This window comes from Bicyclus anynana, chromosome 15 (genome assembly GCF_947172395.1).
Source record: "Bicyclus anynana chromosome 15, ilBicAnyn1.1, whole genome shotgun sequence".
Classification (NCBI taxonomy): domain Eukaryota; kingdom Metazoa; phylum Arthropoda; class Insecta; order Lepidoptera; family Nymphalidae; genus Bicyclus; species Bicyclus anynana.
The window spans coordinates 8,820,941-8,844,991 of record NC_069097.1 but is presented as its reverse complement, the minus strand read 5'-3'; the positions used below and the strand labels follow the sequence as shown (position 1 = coordinate 8,844,991).

The 24,051-nt window shown below is 36.1% G+C and overlaps 2 protein-coding genes across 3 annotated transcripts in view; one reads left to right on the top strand and one right to left on the bottom strand.

Annotated features, from left to right (window-relative positions):
• The window catches only part of LOC112051880 (transmembrane protein 184B), a 35,780-nt gene extending 19,936 nt beyond the window's left edge, over positions 1 to 15,844 (bottom strand). The window contains exons 1-2 of one of the 2 annotated variants that reach the window (XM_024090717.2): positions 15,530 to 15,844; positions 12,642 to 12,786 (exon numbers count right to left, since the gene is read on the bottom strand). In XM_024090717.2, coding sequence (XP_023946485.1) covers positions 12,642 to 12,785 — 144 coding nt within the window. In that variant the 5' untranslated portion in view covers position 12,786; positions 15,530 to 15,844. Of the gene's footprint in view, positions 1 to 12,641; positions 12,787 to 15,247; positions 15,407 to 15,529 lie in introns of those variants that run through there. The other variant, XM_052885779.1, reaches the window with a different exon arrangement.
• Positions 15,845 to 16,536: 692 nt separating this feature from the next.
• On the top strand, positions 16,537 to 24,000 carry LOC112051844 (cell division cycle protein 27 homolog). Its single transcript, XM_024090661.2, has 4 exons — positions 16,537 to 16,756; positions 16,841 to 16,916; positions 17,030 to 17,177; positions 20,349 to 24,000. The coding sequence occupies exons 1-4, from the start codon at positions 16,733 to 16,735 to the stop codon at positions 22,213 to 22,215; spliced, it is 2,115 nt and encodes a 704-aa protein (XP_023946429.1). The 5' UTR covers positions 16,537 to 16,732; the 3' UTR covers positions 22,216 to 24,000.
• Positions 24,001 to 24,051: the final 51 nt, after the last annotated feature.

Sequence of the window (24,051 nt, the reverse complement as noted above, 5' to 3'; positions counted from 1 at the left end):
AAAAGTTTTCCATTGTTACCCCCGGGCTCGATCTCAGGATTATTAGATCGTACCATTGATATACACCACTAGGCCAATTGACTATGTAGAACATCCTTGAAATTAATGTACACTAACTGTCTTTCTTTAATAATCCCTTTGCTTTATAAATACAAACACATTCTTCCTATTACGCGTCAAAATAATTAAGAGGATAAATAATTTTTTTTTTTCGGTTTTTTCCGTACATACACGGTTTAATTCTCTCAAAAACATTATAATACATACACACCTTATGTAATTTACTATTCTAGAATCTTAAATCTAGGATGTAGATGGCGCTGTTTCATAAAGATTTTACGTTCTTCTAAGTTCCCATGGCATGAGCTCGACTACGAATGCCCCTGCCGCTGCAGTGCATGCCTTTTTAGTTTTTATTGAGATTGTGGTGGGGAGTTTAAAGTGAGTCACGTGTTTTCGCCGTTCAGAATCTATCGGCGATGACGTAGTTCGTTGCATGTTGTTTTGCGCCGATATATATAATAACTAGCGGACTCGCTCAAGCTTCGCTTTGACTTATTAATTTATTTATTTGCACTTCTTCCCTATCCCTACCTTACACTACCATACTCCTACCCCTACCCTACCCCTACCCTACCTCTACTCTACCCCTACCCTACCCTACCCTACAACTACCCTACCACTACCCTACCCCTACCCTACCCTACCCCTACCCTACCCCTACCCTACCGCTACCTTACCCCTACCCTATCCCTATACCATACCCCTACCCTACCACTACCCTATCCTAGGATTTAGGGGTTTGAAAAATAGATGTTGGCCGATTCTCAGACCTACTGAATATGCACAAAAAATTTCATCAAAATCGGTCGAGCCGTTTCGGAGGAGTTCAAGTTCGAACACCGCGACACGAGAATTTTATATATTAGATTTATTTATTTTGCTATTATCCGCGAAAAACCGACGAACCCATGCGACAACGTCACCCAGGTCCGACAAAATAATCCGGAAACCGGAGCATCCTCAGGTGTTGACTCTACAACGTGAAATTGCAAAGTCAAAAAACAATCCTATTCCAGGATATCTTATTTTTTTTAAATTAGTTTCCGCCCTATCCACCACTAGGTGTGAAAGGACTCAAAGAATAAGATTCCAGAATATCTGGTTGGGAAGGTAGGGTTGACTCCTATCAAATTTAATATAAACAACATTGATTTCGTGTAGTACATGGAATAAGCGTCCGAAATATATCGATATTAATTACTTAAATAAATTAAAAGATTAAGGATTTCAATTAAAAGATTAAGGATTAAATAAATAAATAAATAAAAAAGCCTTTTATTATTTCCCATTTACATAAGGTATAAGGTACAATAATTATTCTAATAATTTTTAAACAGAACAAAGTAGGTAACACTTTTATACTTAGTACATTTTTTTGCATTTTATCTTTTTATTAATATTTTTTATGTTACTTGTATCTATTTATTTTTCTTTCTTTTTCTCTATATATTATATATATATATTTCCTTAACTTTTTAAATGAGAACCCCTCTGTAGGGTAAAGGCCTCCTCCAGATTTTTCCACATTTCCCTATCGTTTGCTTTGACTCGTCTCCGACGAGTGGCAAAAGATTAAGGATTACAAAACCTAATTATTTTAATCATGTATTGTTTCAAATTATCCAAACGTCAAAAACGGTTGTTTAGTACAACCGTCAAACTATATTGTTAACTAATATTTTGTCAAACACTCCGATTGTAAGGGTTTTGTTAACGTGATGTCATGAAAGAGTTGAAATATAGCCGACATGCGTTTTGGCTCGTATTGTCTAAAAAATATTTAATAATTAAAATTTTCATGTAATAAAAAAAAATATGATATATTTTTTAATCTAGTTAAACGACAGTGAACAATTTAAGACCATTTAAAAAAAGTGTCAACTAGCCTATTAACGTAAACATCATAAATATACATAGTCAATTAGTCATATTATAAACATGGCTTGAGATTTAAACCTCAATTTTCTACAAAGTAATGTAAACTTTAAAGAGTAGTGATTAGGTCCATTTTTACTATGAAAAATCCTAATCCTAATCCATGTTTATAATTAATATGGTCGAGCAACTATATGTCTTTTTTTATATTCTTTACAAGTTAGCCCATGATTACAATCTCATCTGAGTGCTGATACAGTCTAAGATAGAAGCGGGCTAACCTGTTAGGAGGAGGATGAAAATCCACACTCCTTTCGGTTTCTAGACGACATCGTACCGGAACGCTAAATCGCTTGGCGGTACGTCTTTGCCGGTAGGGTGGTAACCAGCCTCCCAACAGCCAGACCTGGACCAATTTAATTTAAAATCTCAATCTGCCCAGCCGGGGATCGAAACCAGGACCTCCGTTTTGTAAATCCACCGCGCATACCAATGTGCCTCGGAAGCCATCAAATGTATCTGAACATTATAACATAAATAATAATAAATAATTGCAGTAAGCATCTGGCTAAGTCTTATTGTCGGTGCCTCTCGGATTCGTCAGATTTTCGCTTAACAACAAAAAAAAACAAAAAAAAATTATAAATTATACATTGTTCATAATGAACTCCCGCAAAGTAAAGCCTGCTTCTATTTGAAATCAAATGACGTTACTCTAAAGTTTAAAGGCTCACTTACGAGTAAGATGAAATGATGAAATTTCGATGCGGTTTTTGTCAATAGATAGAGTGATTGAAGAGGAAGCTTTGTATGTATAACATCCATGGTATCCGCGGGATTTGTTAAAAGCTGAAATCGCGCGCGCTGAAAGACGAAGTCACGCGCGCCCGCTTGTACCTAATAATTTCACAATTCATAGAAAACAAAACAATCATATCAACAAGTAAAGAGGGAACTGTCTACTCACCGATAAAGAGGCAATCTTGTAACAATTATTGAACCATATCTCAATAATACGTGCTTATAGATAAACTGTACAATAGATTATGTTGCCTCTATAAATAGATACATTAGACATCAAACGGACAACATTACAGTATCAGATACCACCCGCGGGAGCCAAGCTAACAACAAATTCTACTATCGCTCCTATTGATTCAATTCCTGATGACGACCATGAATTCAACAGGATCATCAAATATTAATATTGGTTACGATATCCCAGACAACCTGCGTTCACTTTACGACAAAGTTAACAAGCAGGTATCCGAGCGCAATTATGAGGACGCCATAACATGTTGCCAAAAACAACTCCAAGAACTGAAAACTGATGAAGATCACAAACATCCAGATGTCGTTACCGTGTCGACAATAATGGCGTCAATCTACAGTAAACAAAACAAATACAAAAAGTCTGAAAAAATTCTCAACGATGTACTATCAATTCAAGAGAAATTTCTACGTGAACTCCACATAAACGCCATGCTAGAGAGTCTCGCCCGCCTGAAGACTAAACAAGGTACCGAGGCCGCGCAACTGCTCACGTTTGCTCTGAACATCCTAGAAATAGTGCAAGGCCGCGAACATCCCGACGTCGCCGAATGTCACTGGAAGTTAGCTCAGCTCTACAAGAAGCTGGAAAAGTACGATGTCGAGGAGCAACACTATCTGCGCTTATCTATATATATAAAAATGAATTGCTGTTCGTTAGTCTCGCTAAAACTCGAGAACGGCTGAACGGATTTATCTTATCTTGGTCTTCAAATGTTCGTGGAGGTATAGGGAAGGTTTAAAAGGTGAGAAAAATTAGAATAATTGCCGGGAAAACCATAAAAACAACCCTTTTCTATTTCCCATACAAACGTTTAAGAGTCAAGGGGTAGGGTATGGTAGGGGTAGAGTAGTGTATAGTAGGGATAGAGAAGAAGTACACATAAGTCAAAGCGAAGCTTGACCGGGTCCACTAGTTAGATATATATAGCTACTGGGATGAGAGCCCCACAACTAAATTGAACGAGATTCGTGAAAATCTCGCCTCCTGCAGAAAAGAACTGAAGAAACACATCGCGAAAGAATCGAAAACTCGAAAGAAAAAGATTAAAAACAGCGTCGACCACTTGAATACCGACGGCGACCGAGAAATAAATAACAATAATAAGCCGGACTGCGAAAAAAAATAAAAAAAAAGTGTGTGTTAGCTCTGAACGTATGACGTAATGCTGTCATACGACGTCGAATTTTACTGTCCATAATTATTTTTTTCATACCGGGGGCTATATATATAAAAAACCCGATTCCTAAGGTGTAAACTCCAAAAATATTTAATTGGTTGCCTGAAAACATGAAATTTTTGCCCTATAAAAGATTTAAAACTGTTCTTAGAAAGTGACTCATTAATTATGGATACTGTTCAACTAAGATTTTTTTATTATTAAAAATAAATAAAAAGAAATTTATTGACACATTTTAGTATTAGATATAATTTTTATTAATTATGTTTATCATTTGACATTATAATTTGAGATTATAATTTTTTTTTATTATTGTTTCACATTGTAATTTTTAGGGTTCCGTAGTCCACGAGGAACCCTTATAATTTCGCCATGTCCGTCTGTCTGTCCGTCTGTCCGCGGCTTAGCGCAGAGAGTAAATTAGCATGAGTATGTGTATTAAAAATGTGAAAAAAGTCGTAGAATAAAATCTTGAAAAATATTTTTTATTTGTTTATATCATAGTGTGGGGTATCGTTGGATTTACAAGACGGAGGTCCTGGGTTCGATCCCCGGCTGGGCCAATGAGGTTAAAAAAAAAACACGATACCAAAATAATGGACCAACAAACCTCCTGGCAACATGCAGATTCGTAATCTGCACGCTTTTCCGAGTTCAAAATTGTAAACAGAATGCGGCCCTCGACTTTGTCTACTAAGAACTACACGTACATTCACAAATAACTGTATACAGTCACATGGCCTTGATGCCAACAAAATATAGAGCGGCCACTTTTTTGTCCAAACACACTTAGTCTTGGTTTGAGGTGTAATTTTATATGAACGGAACTTTTTGATTTCACAAGAAATGGTAAGATTGGGTTTGGTAAACTTTGGTATTCTTTTTAAAGTGTCTTTCTATTATTGGTATTGTCTTTCTATTATGTCAGAAATAAAAATAAAATTATTGCACATCATACTAGGTTACAAAAAATTACTAATTCTTTTAAGGGCAATTGCATACGTTTTTATAATAAACTGCCACATGAAATCACTGGCATGTCTCTCAATAAGTTCAAAGTGTTTATTAAACGTAAGCTTATAGAAAAGTCATATTATAGTGTCAATGATTACGTAAATGACAAAATTGCTTGGAAATGAAATGTATTACATGACAGGCTACTTATATACCTATTGTTAAATGGTGATAAACTAAAAAAGGCTAAACCTGGCTGAGTTTGTTGTGGGCTCTTCTCGGACCAAGGCGCGTTTGGTACCCTCGTAACTTTAATTTTAAGTTTTCGAATAATTATTATCACCATTACCTTAAGTTTAATATTATTACCTGACATTTCGAAAGAGCCATGAGCCGTGATAGCCCAGTGGATATGACCTCTGCCTCTGATTCCGGAGGGTGTGGGTTCGAATCCGGTCCGGGGCATGCACCTTCTACTTTTCAGTTGTGTGCATTTTAAGAAATTAAATATCACGTGTCTCAATCGGTGAAGGAAAACATCGTGAGGAAACCTGCATACCAGAGAATTATCTTGATTCTCTGCGTGTGTGAAGTCTGCCAATCCGCATTGGGCCAGCGTGGTGGACTATTGGCCTAACCCCTCTCATTCTGAGAGGAGACTCGAGCTCAGCAGTGAGCCGAATATGGGTTGATGACGACGACGATTTCGAAAGAGCTTGTAAACTAAGCCTATTTAAAATAAATAAATTTTGACTTTGACTTTGAAGGCTTTCTAAACTTCTCAATTTCCATGGCTAGGCGAACTCCACTGCCTTATCGTAGCCAGGACTTCTTCCTTCTTTGGTATAGAAAATCCTAACTTATCTTATAAATGCTAAAGATAGTTTGTTTGTTTTTTTTTTAAAAAGCTTGGGTTTGGTAAACCATTAAAACGTTGGTATTCTTTTTAAACTGTGTCTCTATAAACGTCCCGATCGGGTTTCTAAACTTCTCCATGTCCATATGACTAGGCGAAAAAATTGTCCGACTGTCTTTATGCCAGTCCACTGCCTTATATTTCGTAACCAGGACTTCTTCCTTCTTTGGTATAGAAAATCCTAACTTATCTTATAAATGCTAAAGATAGTTTGTTTGTTTTTTTTAAAAAGCTTGGGTTTAGTACACCATTTAAACTTCGGTATTCTTCATATAGTATGTCTCCATGAAGGTCGGCGGTCGGCGGCGAATGATGGTTCATTTGTTTTTTTGTTACGATTTCAACCATTAAACCGATTTTAAAAATCCTTTTTTGAAATATGTTTTTGCTCGTACTTAACCGAAGTTGGAATTAGGGCCCAACATGCGACCAAAGACATCTCGTGAAGAGAAATAGACAAATGTCAACCAATAGTAGCGCAACCGGAAATATTATCTGTGTCGATGCGTTGGGACGAAATAGATGGGACTGGGACTACTCCGCCGCCATTATACGACATTTTGTCTATTTCTCTTCACGAAATTTGTCTTTGGTCGCATGTTAAACGTACTACCTACATACTAACTTGGAAAGTTAAATAAAAGATATTTCAAGTAAAACAAACAATTTCACCTATCTGTATTCCCTAACAATCCAAATTATAACTGGTTCTGTGGGCCTAGCATGCAACCAAGTGGAGAGAAATAGGCCAATGGCGGCGGAGTTGTCCCAGTACCATCTCTTTCATCCCAAAGCAATGAAAGAGATAGCGGTATTCCCGATTACGCCGCCATTGGTTGAAATTAGTCTATTTCTCTCCACGAGATATGTCGTTGGTCACTTGTTAGCACAACTAATACATTGATATTGATAGATACTGATTTTGTATTGCAATATAAGCGTAAGTCTTCGTTCAACCTTGAAAACTAGTATTTTTAAAGTCGTTCCGCGACATTAAGGACATGGAAACAAGATTAAAAACGAAAATAAACATCGCTCGAATGATCCGTGGGAAAATAAAACATTACAGTTTATACATTACAATTGCCCTTTTGTTTCTATAGCTATTATCTTTGATCGTTTTGTTGTACAGTTAGAGGTTTTTGACGGCCTCCGTGGCGCAGTGGTATGCGCGGTGGATTTACAAAACCGAGGTCCTGGGTTCGATTGAGATTTTTCTTATCTGGTCCAGATCTGGCTGGTGCGAGGCTTCACACGTGGCTAGTTACCGACAAAGACGTACCGCCAAGCGATTTATCGTTCCGATATGATGTCGTGTAGAAACCGAAAGGAGTGTGGATTTTATCCTACTGCTAACAAGTTAGCCCCCTTCCATCTTAGATTGCATCATCACTTACCATCAGGTGAGATTGTAGTCAAAGGCGTTAAACTTGTAGAAAAAAAACTACTACCCCTACCCAATGTCCGCGACAGCGCCCCCTAGTAAGGGTTTATTAGAAAAAAATTAATTGGCGATCAAATTTATTTTGCCAATGTTAGAAGTGTCGGAATTCTATAATGGTGACTTAGTTAAATTGGATTAAAGATTTCCACGCGGGCGAAATCGCGGGCATCTGCTAGGATAGTTTAAAAAAGAATCCTCCTAAAACACTTTTATAAATGTTTGTGAAAATTTACATAATAAAATGGAAATTGCAACTGAAAGATTTTACATTTATTGTAACGTAAAACAAACATTGCCTGTAAAACAAAAAAGAAGACATTTCAAAACAAAAGAAGCTTTTTCAATGTCAGTGTCAAAAAGCGGGCCATAACTCAATATAGTATAAATTATTATAGTGATCCTATTGACAACCTTGGATTGGGTATACCGTTTATCAGTTTATTTGGTCCACTAGTGACTTTTACAGTTTTTACATAATTACATATTCAAAAATACAAACACAAGGCTCTGTACGATCTTATTAAAACAATGCTTATTTGAATAAGATACTTAATTCTTTTTTACATAGTACGAGCATTGATATAAATCGTTAAATGAGCCCCTCCTTACTAAAGAACGCACAATTTTATGTCATTACCCAAAGACGTGCACGCACATCTTATCTTAGTACGTAACAAGCGCATGCTGTGAGTGGACGTGGACTTAAAAAATATTTACTGTTTTTTTCTTATTTTAATCCCTTATTTATGCCTTCGTGTTCATTTTGGAAGTGTATAAGCACAAGCCACAACATGAATAAAGAGAAATGTGTTACGAGTGATGACGTACTCAATGTGCGAAACCAATGACAATTCCGCAAGGCTTTGAGGCCCATCTAACGATCTACGATCGATGAGTACGAGTACATTATTATCTTCAAGTATTTCGAAAGCACGTATTTATCGTATGATTTTTGTATTAAAACAATATAGATATATATATATCTTTATAAGTTGCACAATGGAAAATTCTTTATTCTTCTTGAACTGTGATAGAGTCCGAAGACCAAATGCTACACATGTATCTACAGGTAGGTACAATCAAAAGAATGTAGCCAAATAGAAATACAATGATATTAAATATTAAAATGATATTAAATACTTTTAGATGTGTTACTAGTGCATGAAAAATGAGGAGCTCAAAAGAGGAAATTTATAGTCAACTCAATGTTAGTTGTGGTCAACAACGAACGTTATTTAAATAATACCTAAATGTTGTCTACAATGTCGAGTTGTGTGTTCAGGAAGTGTAATAACTCATAAATATATAATGGAAATTAAGACAAAATTGTGCATGTGTGCGATCAGTGTTGTAGCCTATTATTCGGATTATTTTGTCGGGACGTAGCAGATCTATAATATAAAATTATCATTGTACACAACAGTATCTTGCACAAATAGAAATAAAAATAGACGCTCCCATCTACGAGTATTAAGCGAGAATTCAAGCATGAAGTTATGGGGTTATTCGAGCAAGTAGGTACAAGTCTAAGAGATTTACTTAAAGGTTAGATCGGATATTGTTGCACAATTTTCATTTGCTAACTCGTAGCAACGATCTTATATATTTGTCGAAGGATTAGATAGTAGCGTCATGTTACATTCATTACGGCTTCTCCGTTATCAGAAATGGATTTTAGTCTACTCTGCTGATATATATATAATATAGCTTTTTAACGTTTTGCCTAATTTCCTGTTTATTTTAAGTTAAACTTTACTTAACTACGATTTCGGTTGAGTGAAGATATCGTCTCAGATGAAAATGGGCTTACTTGAAAGAGCTACAATTTTATCATGCCACATAAAAACTCAAACGGTTTATACACAGCTTCATACCGGAACGTTAAATCGTTTTAGCCACGGCCAGTGCCTTCTAAGCCATAACTGAGCCAATTTCTAATACATAAAATCTTAAATTGGGTTCAGGACTTCTCTATTGAAAACCACAGCATAGTAGAGAGATCATCAAAAGTACTCATAGTCGTCGGTTTTATTTAACGCGTCTGTAGTAGTTATACCTACTAAAAGAATAAAGTGGCCAAATGCCTCTTTAATGCCTTTTGTTCTGTCTGCAATTAATTATTGAATATTAGATATCTATGGTCAAATAGTTACGATTACAAGCATGCTTGCAAACACTCCTACATGTAGAATAATACACTATACGGAACAGTTGTGTATTTTGCGGAAAAAACTGTAATTCTATGTCCTTCAAGAGTCCATGACCTAGTTTAGTCCATATTATTTATGTACTATCGGACGTCTGCGACTACGTCCACGCAAAATTCAGTTTTTCACAAATCCGAAATGCACATGTAATTTTCCGGAACATAAAACCTACTTGATTATTTTTTCATTTGAAGTTATGATATGAGTAGCTTAAACAATTTTCAAAACGTGAACATCTCATTAAAATTCCGTGAATCACGGTTACACCATCTCAGATAGGATAACTTTCACCTAACACGGTAAACCTACATACTCTGAGCAAAATAGTAAACAACGTAACAAGATTACGGTCCGATGCTAAATAAATTATACCCATAAATATTGATTTCGTTAAATTACAATATTTTCGACGAGCTTTTATATAATATCAATTAAGTAATTACTTTAAAATTAGCACGGCACGGTACGGGGCATGCACCTCCTACTTTTCAGTTGTGTGCATTTTAAGAAATTAAATATCACGTGTCTCAAACGGTGAAGGAAAACATCGTGAGGAAACCTGCATACCAGAGAATTTCTTAATTCTCTGCGTGTGTGAAGTCTGCCAATCCGCATTGGGCCAGCGTGGACTATTGGCCTAACCCCTCTCATTTTGAGAGGAGACTCGAGCTTAGCAGTGTATGGGTTGATAACGTAACGTTTAAAATTAGATAATAATTAATATTAATAAGTTTTAAAGTATTTTTTTTCCATGTAGCGCTAAATAAATGTTTGTTTTTTAAAAAAAAAACGGTATTAGATTTATTTTTATTTAACTTAGACTTGAAAGATAAAGACTTTTACATATTATGTATTTCTGTAACCGCAATATTGTCAATACAAAAACAATAAAAAGTACCTATTCAAAACAATCGCGTTTTTTTGCCGTTTTTATAAATAAAGACACGGAACCCTTGTCCGAGTCAGACTCGCACTTGACTGGTAATTGAATTATTTTTCTTACGTGGAACTAACTCGGCAGTTACGGCTCGTAATATCAACGTTGCGTTTAGTGATGAGGATGACCAATAAGGGTTCCATTACTTTTGAGGTGCGGACCCCTAAAAAATAGCTAGTACAATAGATTGTATTCAGTAAAAACTAACATTCTATAGAAAAATAAATTCCATTCCATTAAAAGTAAACGGCTGCACATAATTGGCTTGAAAACCATTGCATAATCATATTTCACTGGCGATGTAAATTCAGTGTATTTTTAACTAGATTTCACCCCGCAATTTTACTCTCGTTAACGTGGATAAAATACCATGTTACTCAGTGATAGCGTAGCTTTCCATTGGTGAACTGATTTTTAAAATCGTTCCAGTAGTTTCGGAACCTATTCATAACAAACGAACAAAAAAGGCCTTACCTCTTTGTAAAATTAGTTACAAAACAAATATCTATAAAACATTAAACAATAATTCATAAGAGCAAACAAGAGTTTCTAACAAAGGACATTTCTCTAACCATATATTAAGTCGTTGACATCTTTTAAATCTTCTAGGACACATACATTATAAATATTTTAATACACATTTTATGCTTAGAATCATCTGCCTGGATACAAGTACAACTTAACTACTTGAAATGTTTTATACTTCAAAGAGTTAAATATCATAAAGTTGACATATAATTCTTCATAATTACAACATATTCTACATATCTCTTATCTATACTAATACTAACGGACGCCCGCGACTTCGTCCGCGTGAAACTCGATGTAAACTTTCAACTGCCTCTACCCTACCCCTACCCTACCCTTAGGGGTATAAAAAATAGATGTTGGCCTATTCTCATAGATACCGGATAAGCACAAAAAATTTCATCAAAATCTGTCAAGCCGTTTCGGAGGAGTATGGCAACGAAAACTGTGACACGAGAATTTAAATATTAGATTATAAAGCTGAAAAGTTTGTTTGTTTGCTTGAACGCGCTAATCTCAGGAACTACTGGTCCGATTTAAAAAAATATTTCAGTGTTAGATAGCCCATTTATTGAGGAAGGCTATAGGCTATGTTTTATCCCCGTATTCCTACAGGAAAGGGAACCACGCGGGTGAAACCGAGCGGCGTCTACTAGTAATATTATAAAGAGGTAAAGTTTGTGTGTAATCTATGAATCTATTTCTTTTGGGGCAGAGACTTACTTAGAAATACCTACAATTATAACATTAAAGTGGAAAACAGGGTGGGGAAAAGGCGAAACTGTATTAAAATCTGTTCTTTGAAGATAGAAGGGTCAAAGGTTTAATGGGCGATGTCGCAGGCATATGCTAGTACCTTTACCATAAAAATATGGCACAAAGTAAAAACCTTTACAACTTATACTCTTCAGTGCTGGTATGAATGTAGAATTAAACCAAAGTATTATAGACCGACTTTGTAATTGTCTGGAGGCTCTTAACATAGTCTATTTTTATTTTGCAGTTTTACACAATGATAATTTTATACTATGTATAGGTTACGTCTATACGCACCGCAAAAATTGATCCGAATTAAGCAACTCCACTAAGAGCCGTGATAGCCTAGTGGATATGACCTCTGCCTCTGATTCTGGAAGGTGTGGATTTGAATCCGGTCCGGGGCATGCACCTCCAACTTTTCAGTTGTGTGAATTTTAAGAAATTAAATATCATGTGTCTCAATCGGTGAAGAAACATTGTGAGGAAACCTGCATACCAGAGAATTATCTTAATTCTCTGCGTGTGTGTAGTCTGCCAATCCGCATTGGGCCAGCTTGGTGGACTATTGGCCTAACCCTTCTCATTTTGAGAGGAGACTCGAGCTCAGCAGTGAGCCGAAATGGGTTGATAACGTAACATAACTGAAAAGTCCACGATATATCCACAGACATATGTGTATATTTAGCATGGAAAATGAATTCACTTTATAGACATTTTAAAAACCTACCTGTTGGCATGTTATAAATAACGCTGTCCACACAAATATGCCCGCAATGACCTGGGCAGGCTTTGTTGCCAGGAACAGCTGGTGAGATTCCCCTGATACCGACATTGGTTGTGCTGTCAAATTGATTGTTTCTGGCAAACTCATCCTGTAAAACAATATTTCCAATATAAGATATTTTACACTGACATTTTTAAAGTGCAATTTACAATACATATACTAAAAGCAAACTCAGAAAACTCAAAAAAAAAAAGTTGGTAGTAATTTTACACCCAATATATAAATAAATTTTAATTTACTTTTTTCTAAATTAATGACAATTTTGATAAATAAGCTTATAATAAGTAGATATAGTAAAGTATCTTTTGAATAAGATTTTGTAAAATGTTAAAAAAAATACATAAACAAACAGTAAATAAAGATATAAAGACAAGGTTTTTAAAATACAGGTGACAGATAGCAAGTTGGGAGTGTAAAATACAATTGGGTCATACACAAAACGTTGAAATAACATTCTCAACAAATCTAACATTTAGCATCTATACATACAATGCAAAGCTCTCCATCTAGTCTTGTCTGTTATATAATCTCTCATTGTCTCAATAAACAGAACAGAGTATAATATCTTGGTATTCCATGGATTCACAGTGTTGGGTCCATAGTGTCACGGAGAGAACAGAACTAAGGCCAAGTTCAGACTACTTTAGTATTTTAGTCAAGTATAATGATTTTTGGATTTACTGCCCAAAAATTGTTTGTACTCTACTAAAATACTAAAGTAGTATGTACGGCTTATAAATGGCACTAACATCCAATCACATGAAGTAAACTAGAGAAAATATTGTCTAATGGTGGTGGAGTTGTCTCAGTATAATCTCATCCCAATGCAATGAATGAGAAAGCAGTATTTCTGGTTGCACTGCCATTGGTTGAAGTTGGTTTACTTCTTTTCTTACACAAGATGTTGTTAGTCGCATGTTAGCACCACTGGACTTGTGACCAACAGGTGTAAGTGTTAAGAATATCCTTTAAAATCAATTAACACTCTCCTAGGGATGAAACGATACGAGTAAATACAAGTACGTACTCGATACTTTTGCGTCGATACCAAGTACTTTTAGTATCGATACTTTGAAATTAAGAATCGAGTGGGTATCGGTCAAAAGTACTCATATCAGTAAACCAATGTCACTATTTTGTTTTAACATTGATAATTGAAAATTGCATATTTTAAATTGAAATTATTGAAGGCATCCTAGCCTTAGTTTTGTTTGTGTAGTTGGCAAGCTTGCTTGCTTGCCACTTCACTTAAATTTAACTAGGAAACGTTTGGAAAAATTAATATTTTTGGGAAGCACTACAAAGACAGGCTTTTTCATAAATGTACTTAAAAATAAAGAATACCTAGTACATGTTACGGTTTTTACTCAAAAATTTCCAAAAACGATTCGATACGAGTAAGTATCGATACTTTTCAACTGATACCGAGTAAGAGTCGATACTTGACGACCGATACAGTATCGAGTAAAAGTATCGATACCTCAATGGTATCGTTTCATCCCTACACTCTCCTGCCAAACCAACCTTAATTTAATGTGGTTTTTTTAACTAAATATGTAAACAACAAAATATGAGCCAGCCCTTCTGTCACTAATCAAGACATGGTGAGAATTACAAATATTGATACTATTTGGCATCTAGATTATAGGTGTTTTTGTACATTACTTGCAATAAAAACCCCATCAACAATTATCAATTCAAAAAAACAATGAATATGAATGTATGTTAGATAGCCATCTGATAATGTAATCAGTGTCAGATAGCTATCTCTTTTACTCTGATAACAAAAAAATATCTTCTATCTCACTCATTAATGAATCAAGAAAATGTAAAACATTTTTATTCAGCTTAAGAATCATCTAAATGAGTCAAATAGTTACATAAATATTTTTAAATATAAGCTAAATATGCAATAAACAAAATCAGAATTAGCAGCACAGTGATTTTAAAGATAACAGAAAGTCAGAGAGTATCATATTTGTTTTAAATTTAGCCTGTAGTACTGTAGTTTCAATCCACTGTCATTTTAGTATAACTTTATAAAAGTACTTGTAAGTAATGATGCAATTAGTTGTACGAGTCATTCAATACATTTTCTTTCTAGTGAATAATTAATTTATTTCTGTATTGTCTCCAAAAATTTGAAGCCAAGCAACAATGTTAATCAGAACCGACAATGTCCTCTACATACTTTTCACTCTATAACCGGAACACCATCAAGAGATGGGGAATTTACAAACTTCAATTGTAAAATTGGACATTAGCAAACAGAATCAATTATTCACTATTCATAATGAACTTCTGCAAAGTAATGTCTGCTACTATTCAACATTTTGTACCTTCAAGGCAAAAGTGAATCTTATTGTGTGTATTCCGAAATGATCTATCTCATCATTGCTTTCAATTATTTAAGTCATGTTGATCCAAAAATCATTTGGACTACTATTTAGTACCATTAAAGAAACAGCTGAATAAATATTATACAAATTGTGAAATGTTTGCCACAACAAACTTGATAATAGCAACACATAAATCATATTGAATCTTACCCTATTCTGCTAAGATGTGCAAATACCAATTAATTTCACCTACATAACAACTAGAACGTCATAAATTGCTAGCAACAATGCATGATTAATAACATTAAAACCAATTTAAACGGCACAATCTGTTCACTATTCTGTATGGACATGAAAACAAGACGGAACTTAATGTTTGGAGGTCATCTGTCTTGACATTTTCTTGTTTGGCTTATAATTTGTCGTGGTGAAAATATCATGCAGAGGTCCGATGACTAAATAAAATGTGTGGTAATCCCATATGAGTATTACCTTGGGTTGAGGAGTTTTTAGATCGTTTTCCTTTTGTTTCACGTCAGAATATGTCAATGGTAATCAACAGCAACACAGCACATATTGTCTAAAAAAACTCAACACAGGTTCTCATCGATTTTGTCCACACCTATGATGAAACATTAACTTTGTAAACATTAAACGTAAACAATCACACTTTTATGCAAACTATGTAGAAATTAAATGTCTCCAAGTATCTGTTTCATATTTATTTCTTTTTATTTTCGTTTCACTGTATTTGATGACGACTCGCTCGTTCGCTAGGACACAGACTATGAATCAAGGAACATATTTACTGCTATGAATACTATGAATTAATATTCGTTTTTGTTCCAACGTCCAAGAGCTGAGGTAGCAGGTCTATGTATATTGTCTATGAGCTGATGTATAAAGTTTGACATAGCTCTCTGAGGTTTCAAATACTTAGACCAAAACAAATAATATTAGGGCCCTGGAAAAATTATATACGTATTGATCTCAATGTGGATACACAATCTCAGACTAATTACCGTAGGACCTGCCTCGCAAGGTGTCAAACCTCTCTGTCAAAAGTATATGATCACGATCTAACGTATTTATGAAAACTTTTTCTTTAAAATCGATATTTCGTTGTTTTAATCGTTTTCGTCGTGTAAAAATGGTTTGTGTAGATTCATGACATAAAAACCGGCAATCACTTCTAGTTTACTAAAAGATGAAATCACATTTAATTTGTAAGTATTTCTATCATAATTATATCAATTTTGAAAAAGCAATGTCTAAAAAGAATCGATTCTTCTGATGGAACGGCAAAACATCTATCAAGTAATAGAAAATTTTGTGGATAGTTTATGCGATGTGTTTGCTTGATACAAGTCCTTATATAATTAGTCTAAGTACAGCATTTACAAAATCTGAAAAACCGGAAAGTACCGAAATATACAACACAGACAAAGATTTAGTTGTATTAACCCCTCAAATCACAATATCGAACGATCAACGAACTTTGCCCCAACCCCAATCCATCCCATTCGGCTTTCGTAACAACAATCATCCGCCCATAGACAATCAACAAATTGAAATGAAAATGTCCGTCGTAAAAGAAACGTTTTTATTTTACTTTGTGACTGTGTAACGTTTGTGGCAAGCTATGTGAAATATTTTATCGTATTTATCATAACTGAAGTGTATACATTTATAAAAATGATTGTTCAAGAGCCAATACAGGTGGGAGTTGGAAAACATTTTCCGGAGCTGTCAAGGTATTTTTGCAATATAATTTCTAATTAAAAATATTTTTTTCACATGCAGGTTATCGTTTGGGATTGTCTCAACAACTATGAATTTGACAATGCTGTATTCCTGGCTGAGAGATTACATGCTGAAGGTAAGGGATATTATTTTTGTTATACCTCCTATAATCGCGGAAAGTTATATATCGATTTTCATTAATTATTAATTTAGAGGACGAAGTTGATTCACAGTATTTTGCTTTTCTAGTGACCTCAGAGGAGACTGCTTTTCTATTAGCAACATGTTACTATAGAGCAGGACGTGTGAATGAAGCTCACCATTTGCTACACAATATATCCCTTACCCTACCACAGGCTAAATTTCTGCTGGCCAAGTGCTCACTAGAACTGAAATTGTAAGTATATTTTATTACATATTATATTCTGTAGCTATTATACTAAGTAATTTTTAAAGAACAATAGTTATAGTTTTACAGTCAACAATATTATAAATGAATTTTAGAATGCAGAATCAATTAACAAATATTGTTAACTTTAAATGGGTGTAGACATGTATGTACAGGGTGCTCGGATTATTTCCCATAACTCTAAGGTTATATTATTTAAGGAAAATTAATTTAAAATGTTTAAGAAATATGTACTAAAATAAATATTTTCAGAGAAAAAATCATTTCTTTCATAAATAGATGTTATATTGTGTGTGTGTGTTTGCGTTTTTGTGTGTGTGTGTATAGTTTACTAGTGAAGTGTGGAGTGCTAGTGCTAAATTATGCTATTTTCGTCAGCTGCAATTGAATAGCAAAATTGGATGCAACATCATAAAGACATTGAAGTTTTGGTTTGGACTGGCACACCCGGCTGACCCCTCAACTCTATTCAGGGGTCACAACAGTTTTGGGTTGAAAATGAAGAAGCCATCGGAACTCTACAAACATCTTAGAGGTACCAAAACGCATGTCCTGGCAAAGTCTCAGGATGAATTAGTAGCGTCACTCCCAAAAGATGAGTGTGCCACTGAATTGAATTCAAGGCTTCAATTCCATTAACAATTTATGGCAGGTGCACAGACTAATAGAGCTGGGCTGAGTCCAAATAAGAATAAAGGAGACCAAGACATAGTAAAATCCTTCTTACAAGAAGATGAAAACGACATCTACAAAGTGCACACAATGAATTTAGAAATACAAAATGAGTGGTTATCTTTAGGTGAGTTCTGCATCCTGGTTGCACTAAAGTGGCGGTCTCCTGCCTTATTAAAATTCTATCTTAATGCCTTTCAAATGACTCTCCCAGATCCGAGCAACTTAGGGGAAAGCCACTGAAAAATCTTGCTATACATGTGGTGAGGCAATAGGAACAGCAAAGCACTTGTTGGTTGGATGCAAGGTGCTCCTGGATAGGGGTCTTTACTCACGTCGTCATGATAGAGTACTCCAAATTATACGTGAAGCTTTAAGCCTTTCAGTAGCTAGAGTAGAGCTCAAAAAGGATTGTAAACAAGTAAAAGACAAATTAACTTCGTCAAAGCAGGTTCAATAACAAAATCATCTAGTAAGCCTTACTCAATCCTAGGTTCTGCAGCTGATTGGACTTTATTAATGGATACGTATGAGAAACATTATAAAATCCCAGAGGATGTCGCTATTTCGAGATCTAGGCTAGACATTTTCCTTTTACCCAAACAAACAAAGCGAATAGTACTTGTAGAGCTTAGACTAACATTAAGATAAGATAAGATAAATATACTTTATTTGCACACCACAAAGACAAAAACAAGTGAAATAAAAAACAAATTAGGAAGAGATCAGCATACAAAAGGCGGCCTTATCGCTAAGTAGTGATTTCTTCCAGGCAACCTTCGGTTTAGGAAAACTTAAGGACATCAGCAGGTGGCGTAAAACAAAAATAACCATAGTATTAGTAATACACATACATACAAATAATTTACATCCTAATACATAAACAATATTACACAAATACCTACAATATTGAATAAAATACATATCAAAATATACTAATAAATACCTTGTATTGAAAAGAAATAATAACATTCTGAAGGACCACAGTTTAAAAGTGAATAAATATTATGACCTAACAAATGAACTAACTAAAAATGGCTCTGTAGTTAGTCTGTATGCCGTAGAAGTAGGTGTGAGAGGATTACCAGCAAAATCTCTCTATAACTTGCTTAAAGACCTTGGCCTCTCTAGAAGTGCAGCTAGTTCTATATTAGAACGAGTATCCAAAGTTGTTCTAATAGGATCTTACGAAATTTGGATAAGTAGGGAGAACAACACAGCAGAGAAGGGGAGTGTTGATCGATCGTCAAGGAATTCCTTAACCCTACATCCAGTAGTCCCAAGTCCTGGACTTTGCTTGGTGTTTTTCTCTCTATCACGCGATGGACCCGGCACCTGCACGGTGAATCCATGGAATGCTAAGATATTGATATGGTCGTGTAAGACGTAGAATTTTAGTAAGACAGGCCTGGGCCTGTCTTACTAAAATTCTACATTAATGCCTTTCAAATGACTCTCCCACATTAAAGTAAGTTAGTGCAATGGGGGTAAGCCACTGAAAAATCTTGCTATACTTGTGGTGAGGCAATAGGAACAGCAAGGCACTTGTTGGTTGGATGCAAGGTGCTCCTGGATAGTGGTCTTTACTCACGTTGTCATGATAGAGCACTTTAAATTATATGTGAAGGTTGAAGCTGTCTAGCCTTTCAGTAGCTAGAACTCAAAAATTCACTTCGTCCAAGCAGGCTCAATATCAAATTCCTCTAGTAAGCCTTATTCAATCCTAGATTCTGTACTTGATTGCAGTTTATTAATGGATACATATGAAGAACATTATATACTAAGTCCCTGAAGATGTTGCTATTTAGAGATCTAGACCAGACTTTCCTTCTTTCTAAAAAACTAAGCACAAAGTACTTGTAGAGCTTACTGTGCCCTTGGAGATTAACATTCCCAAGGACCACAGCACAAACTGAATTTGTGTAACTAAATTTAATGTTTCTCGCAAATAAATGATTCTGATTCTGCTGATTGGCTGTGAGGTTAGTCTGTACACTATAGAAATAGGTGCGAGAGGATTACCAGCAAAATCTTTCTATAACTTGCTAAAAGACTTTGGCCTCTCTGGAATTCAAAGCTGCTCTAGTACAGTAGTAGTAGCTCTTTGACTTATGTGCACTTCTTCCCTATCGCTACTATACACTACTCTACCCCTACCCTACTCCTACCACACCCCTACCCTACCCTAGCCCTACCGTACCCTACCAACACCGTGCCCCTGCCCTACCCTTGGGCTACCCCTTGACTCTTAAATGTTTGTATGGGAAATAGAGAAGGGTTTTTTATGGTTTTCTCAGCAAGTATTCTAATTTTTTTACCTTTTAAACCTTCCCTTTACCTCTACGAATATTTCAAGATCAAGATCAAGATCAGATAAATCTGTTTAACCATTCTCGAGTTTTAGCAAGACTAACGAACAGCAATTCATTTTTATATATATATAGATAAAATTTATTTTTGTCATCATAATGTATAATTTTGTTTCAGTTACAAAGATGCTGAGCACGCTTTAGGCACAAAAGACACTGTTGCATCTGAGTTTGGGGAACAAGCACCCTACGCGTTGCACCTTCTGGCCAAAGTGTACAACATCACAGAGAGAAGAAGTAAAGCTGCCGAGGCTCTGAGGAAAGCTCTGTCGCTCAATCCCTTTATGTGGAAATCATTCACCCAGCTCTGTCAAATGGGTGAGAAAGTAGACCCACATAACGTATTCCAAATAAACAACACAGAATTTACATTTGGTGTTTCAACATTAGTGAATCTAGTCAGCAATTCGGAAAACATTTCTCTTGTTAACAGTAACATATCCAATAACACTAATGTGAATTCTATAGTCACACCCAACAATGTCGCTGCGCGCACTCCTATGACGATGTCAACTAGTATCACGCCGGAGACTCAAGCACCTGTGAAGCGCATGCACAGTGTTTTCAGCGGAATGGCACCGATACCATTTTCACCATCTTTCGGCATGTTACCTATGGAAGAATCTCCAGTTTTGTACTCGTCCACGTTAACAGACGCCAATGAACAGAAAGCTATACCAAAGATAGTCAACTCTCTGAGAGCCCACGTAGGTCAACTCAAAGATGCAGTATTCAGCCCAGGGCCCAGATGTACACTCGGCCCTGCACCGAGACGATCTTCAAGATTGTTCAGCAACAACAACAGTAGTTATTCAGTCAAAGAAAATAATAAATCTCCTAGTCGGAAATTTGTTACACCCAAAAGTCCTTCTAGGAAAAATAAACAACGCACAGCCAAAAATATAAAATCAAATCCCGAAACAAACGAAAGAAACAAAAGTATAGAGGCCACACCGACAATAACGCCAAAGAACAGCAACGGTGTGCCTCTCTTAAATTTACTGAGGGAACTAGGAGATGCGTATAAATCACTGTCATTTTTGGATTGCAAAAATGCAATCAAACAGTTCCAAGAGATATCACCGAAACAGTTTTCTTCCCCCTGGGTGCAGACGATGATCGCTCGGGCGCACTACGAGCTGGCGCAATACGAGGCGGCGGCCAAAATCTTTGCAGATATTAGGAAACAGTACCCAAATCGTACAGAGGGTATGGACATATACAGTACCTGTTTGTGGCACCTCCAACGTGAAGCGCAGCTGTCTGCTCTAGCGCAAGAATTAGTGGAGCTAAACAGAAACGATTCTATAGCTTGGCTGGCGTCGGGCAACTGTTTCTCCCTTCACAAAGAGCGCGAAACAGCATTGAAATTCTTCAAACGCGCGGTTCAGATAGACCCAGACGCAGCGTACGCTCACGCTCTCCTCGGACACGAGTATGCCGTGGCCGAAGAAACTGATAAAGCCCTTGCCAGTTTCCGAACAGCGGTCAGCATCGATCCTCGCAACTACGTGGCTTGGTTCGGCATAGCCACTGTATACGCCCGTCAGGAGCGTTGGAAAGCGTCGGAAGTGCACATCCGTCGGGCATTAGCCATTCATCCACACTCTGGTGTTCTCCGTTGCCAGCTAGGTCTGGCCCAGGCCGCTTTGGGCAAAATGGATCGTGCACTTGCCACTCTAGAAAGAGCTGTGTCTTTGGACGCGGAGAATCCCCTTTGTCGTTTCCATAGAGCATCTGTGCTACTGCGCGCTGGGAGACCGCAGGATGCGCTCGGCGATTTGCACCATTTAAAAAATATAGCGCCGCGAGAGTCGTTAGTGTATTATTTACTCGGCAAGGTTCACAATAAATTGGGCAACTCGCACCTCGCTCTGATGCACTTCAGCTGGGCCACAGATTTAGATCCCAAGGGCACGGGAGCACATATAAAGGAGGGTTTCGACCCATCGAAGCAGGAGGACACTCCGGAGAGGTCGTCATAGACCCATGTGGATGTGTCATCGTACCAAATGCCTGACTGATCCTGTACATAACGTGCTCACCTCTCGAACTCCGATTTGACACAAAATCTTCCAAATATAGCTTTACGGAGATCGACCGGTGTGTGAACGCATTTAGTTGCTGTAGTAGTAAGGGCGTATGTGGATTTGTTTATATAGAGTAAGATGTGGATATTCCTAGTTAATTATATATATATATAACAACTCCTAGAAAGTAACAACAATTATGCTTTCGAAGGACCTAAAAGAAGGCCTCGATCTCAATATGTTTATTTGTAATAAATAAATAAGTAATTATGTTGTGCTACGCGTCGCAATGTTGCAATTTATTAAATTGCCATCGTAAATTTCGTGATATGATGTTTTCAAAATTGATCAAGTTTCCATTATATATTGTTTTAATTTTTTAATTTGCCAATGAATGATAGATCCTCCTTTTTATGTCGCTGAAAATTGTTCACGAGAACCGCTGGCGGTGTTTCATTATATGTATAACTATAGAATACGTATTACAAAATTCTTATTATATAACTACTATATGATGCAAATATGAATTAACTAATCTTTCTGTTACAATTTCTTGGGGCCATTTATAAATTAAGTGACGCGAATTTGATAAATGACTCATTTACGCGCGGTGTGACGTCACATATTAAATTTAGAAATTATTAGCTGTTGTGACATTGCACACGTAAAATTTGTGTTTATAGGTAGCTAGACGACGCTTCGCGGTGACTCCCGTGTAGTTCCCGTTCCCGTGAGATAACGTGGATAAAATATAGCCCATGACACTCATAAATAACGTGGCTTTCTGATGGTAAAAGGGTTATCAAAATCGGTTCAGAAGATCCAGATTTGGACCCCCTACAACACCACAAACTTTTGATTTTTGATTTGATCAACCCATAATCGACTCACTGCTGAGCCCGAGTCTCCTCTCAGAATGAGAGGGGTTAGGCCACAAACTTTACCTCTTTAAAATATTACTATAGATTATGCTTCGACACACAACATACAATTAATACCTTTGCTAAAATTATAAAGCGGATTTGATAGTTGCATTGAATAGGCTCCGAAACTACCGATGTTAAAAATTCTTTCACTGTTGGGAAGCTACTCTATCCCCGGGTGCATTAGGCTATATTTTGTCCCCGTATTTCTACGGAAACGCTACGCGGTGTGAAACCGCGTGGCGTCTGCTAGTTTCAAAATATTTAGCGAGCCTCCGCCAGCTATGCGGTTGTTATGTAAAATACCAACTAAATGGTGATAAAATTCACGAAAATAGTCTAAATAATGAAAACAAAAAAGGCAAACTATCACAGCTAGTGCCAAGTAGAAAATGAAAATTAAATAATGGGGATGATGACTGAGTTTGTATATATTGATTTTTTTTTATGATACATTCGGGTAAATAAAGTCAATGTTAACTAATTTATTTATAAAAAGCAAAGATTGTCTGGACATTTGCTGAAGATTGTTTACAAAATCTATTAATAATATTTTATCGTAATTTGATGAAAATTCATACAGTTTTAGCTTCCTTACCTTAAATGTGACATTTTTTAATATATGAACTATAAACATAAACGCACAAATAACAAAGATATTAGTAATTTTGTTTGAACGCCCATGCAAATTTAATGATCATTATGTACCTACGACGTCATTAAATCGTACCATTTTGTATGGGGCGTTTTATGGATCCGCGGCAGCGCCGCAAATCTGACCCTTTAAATCCCTGTAGCTCCGAAAGTAATGATCGCAGATACTCTGTTACTTTTACAAAATTGCTTTACTATTAGCATACTCCTAATT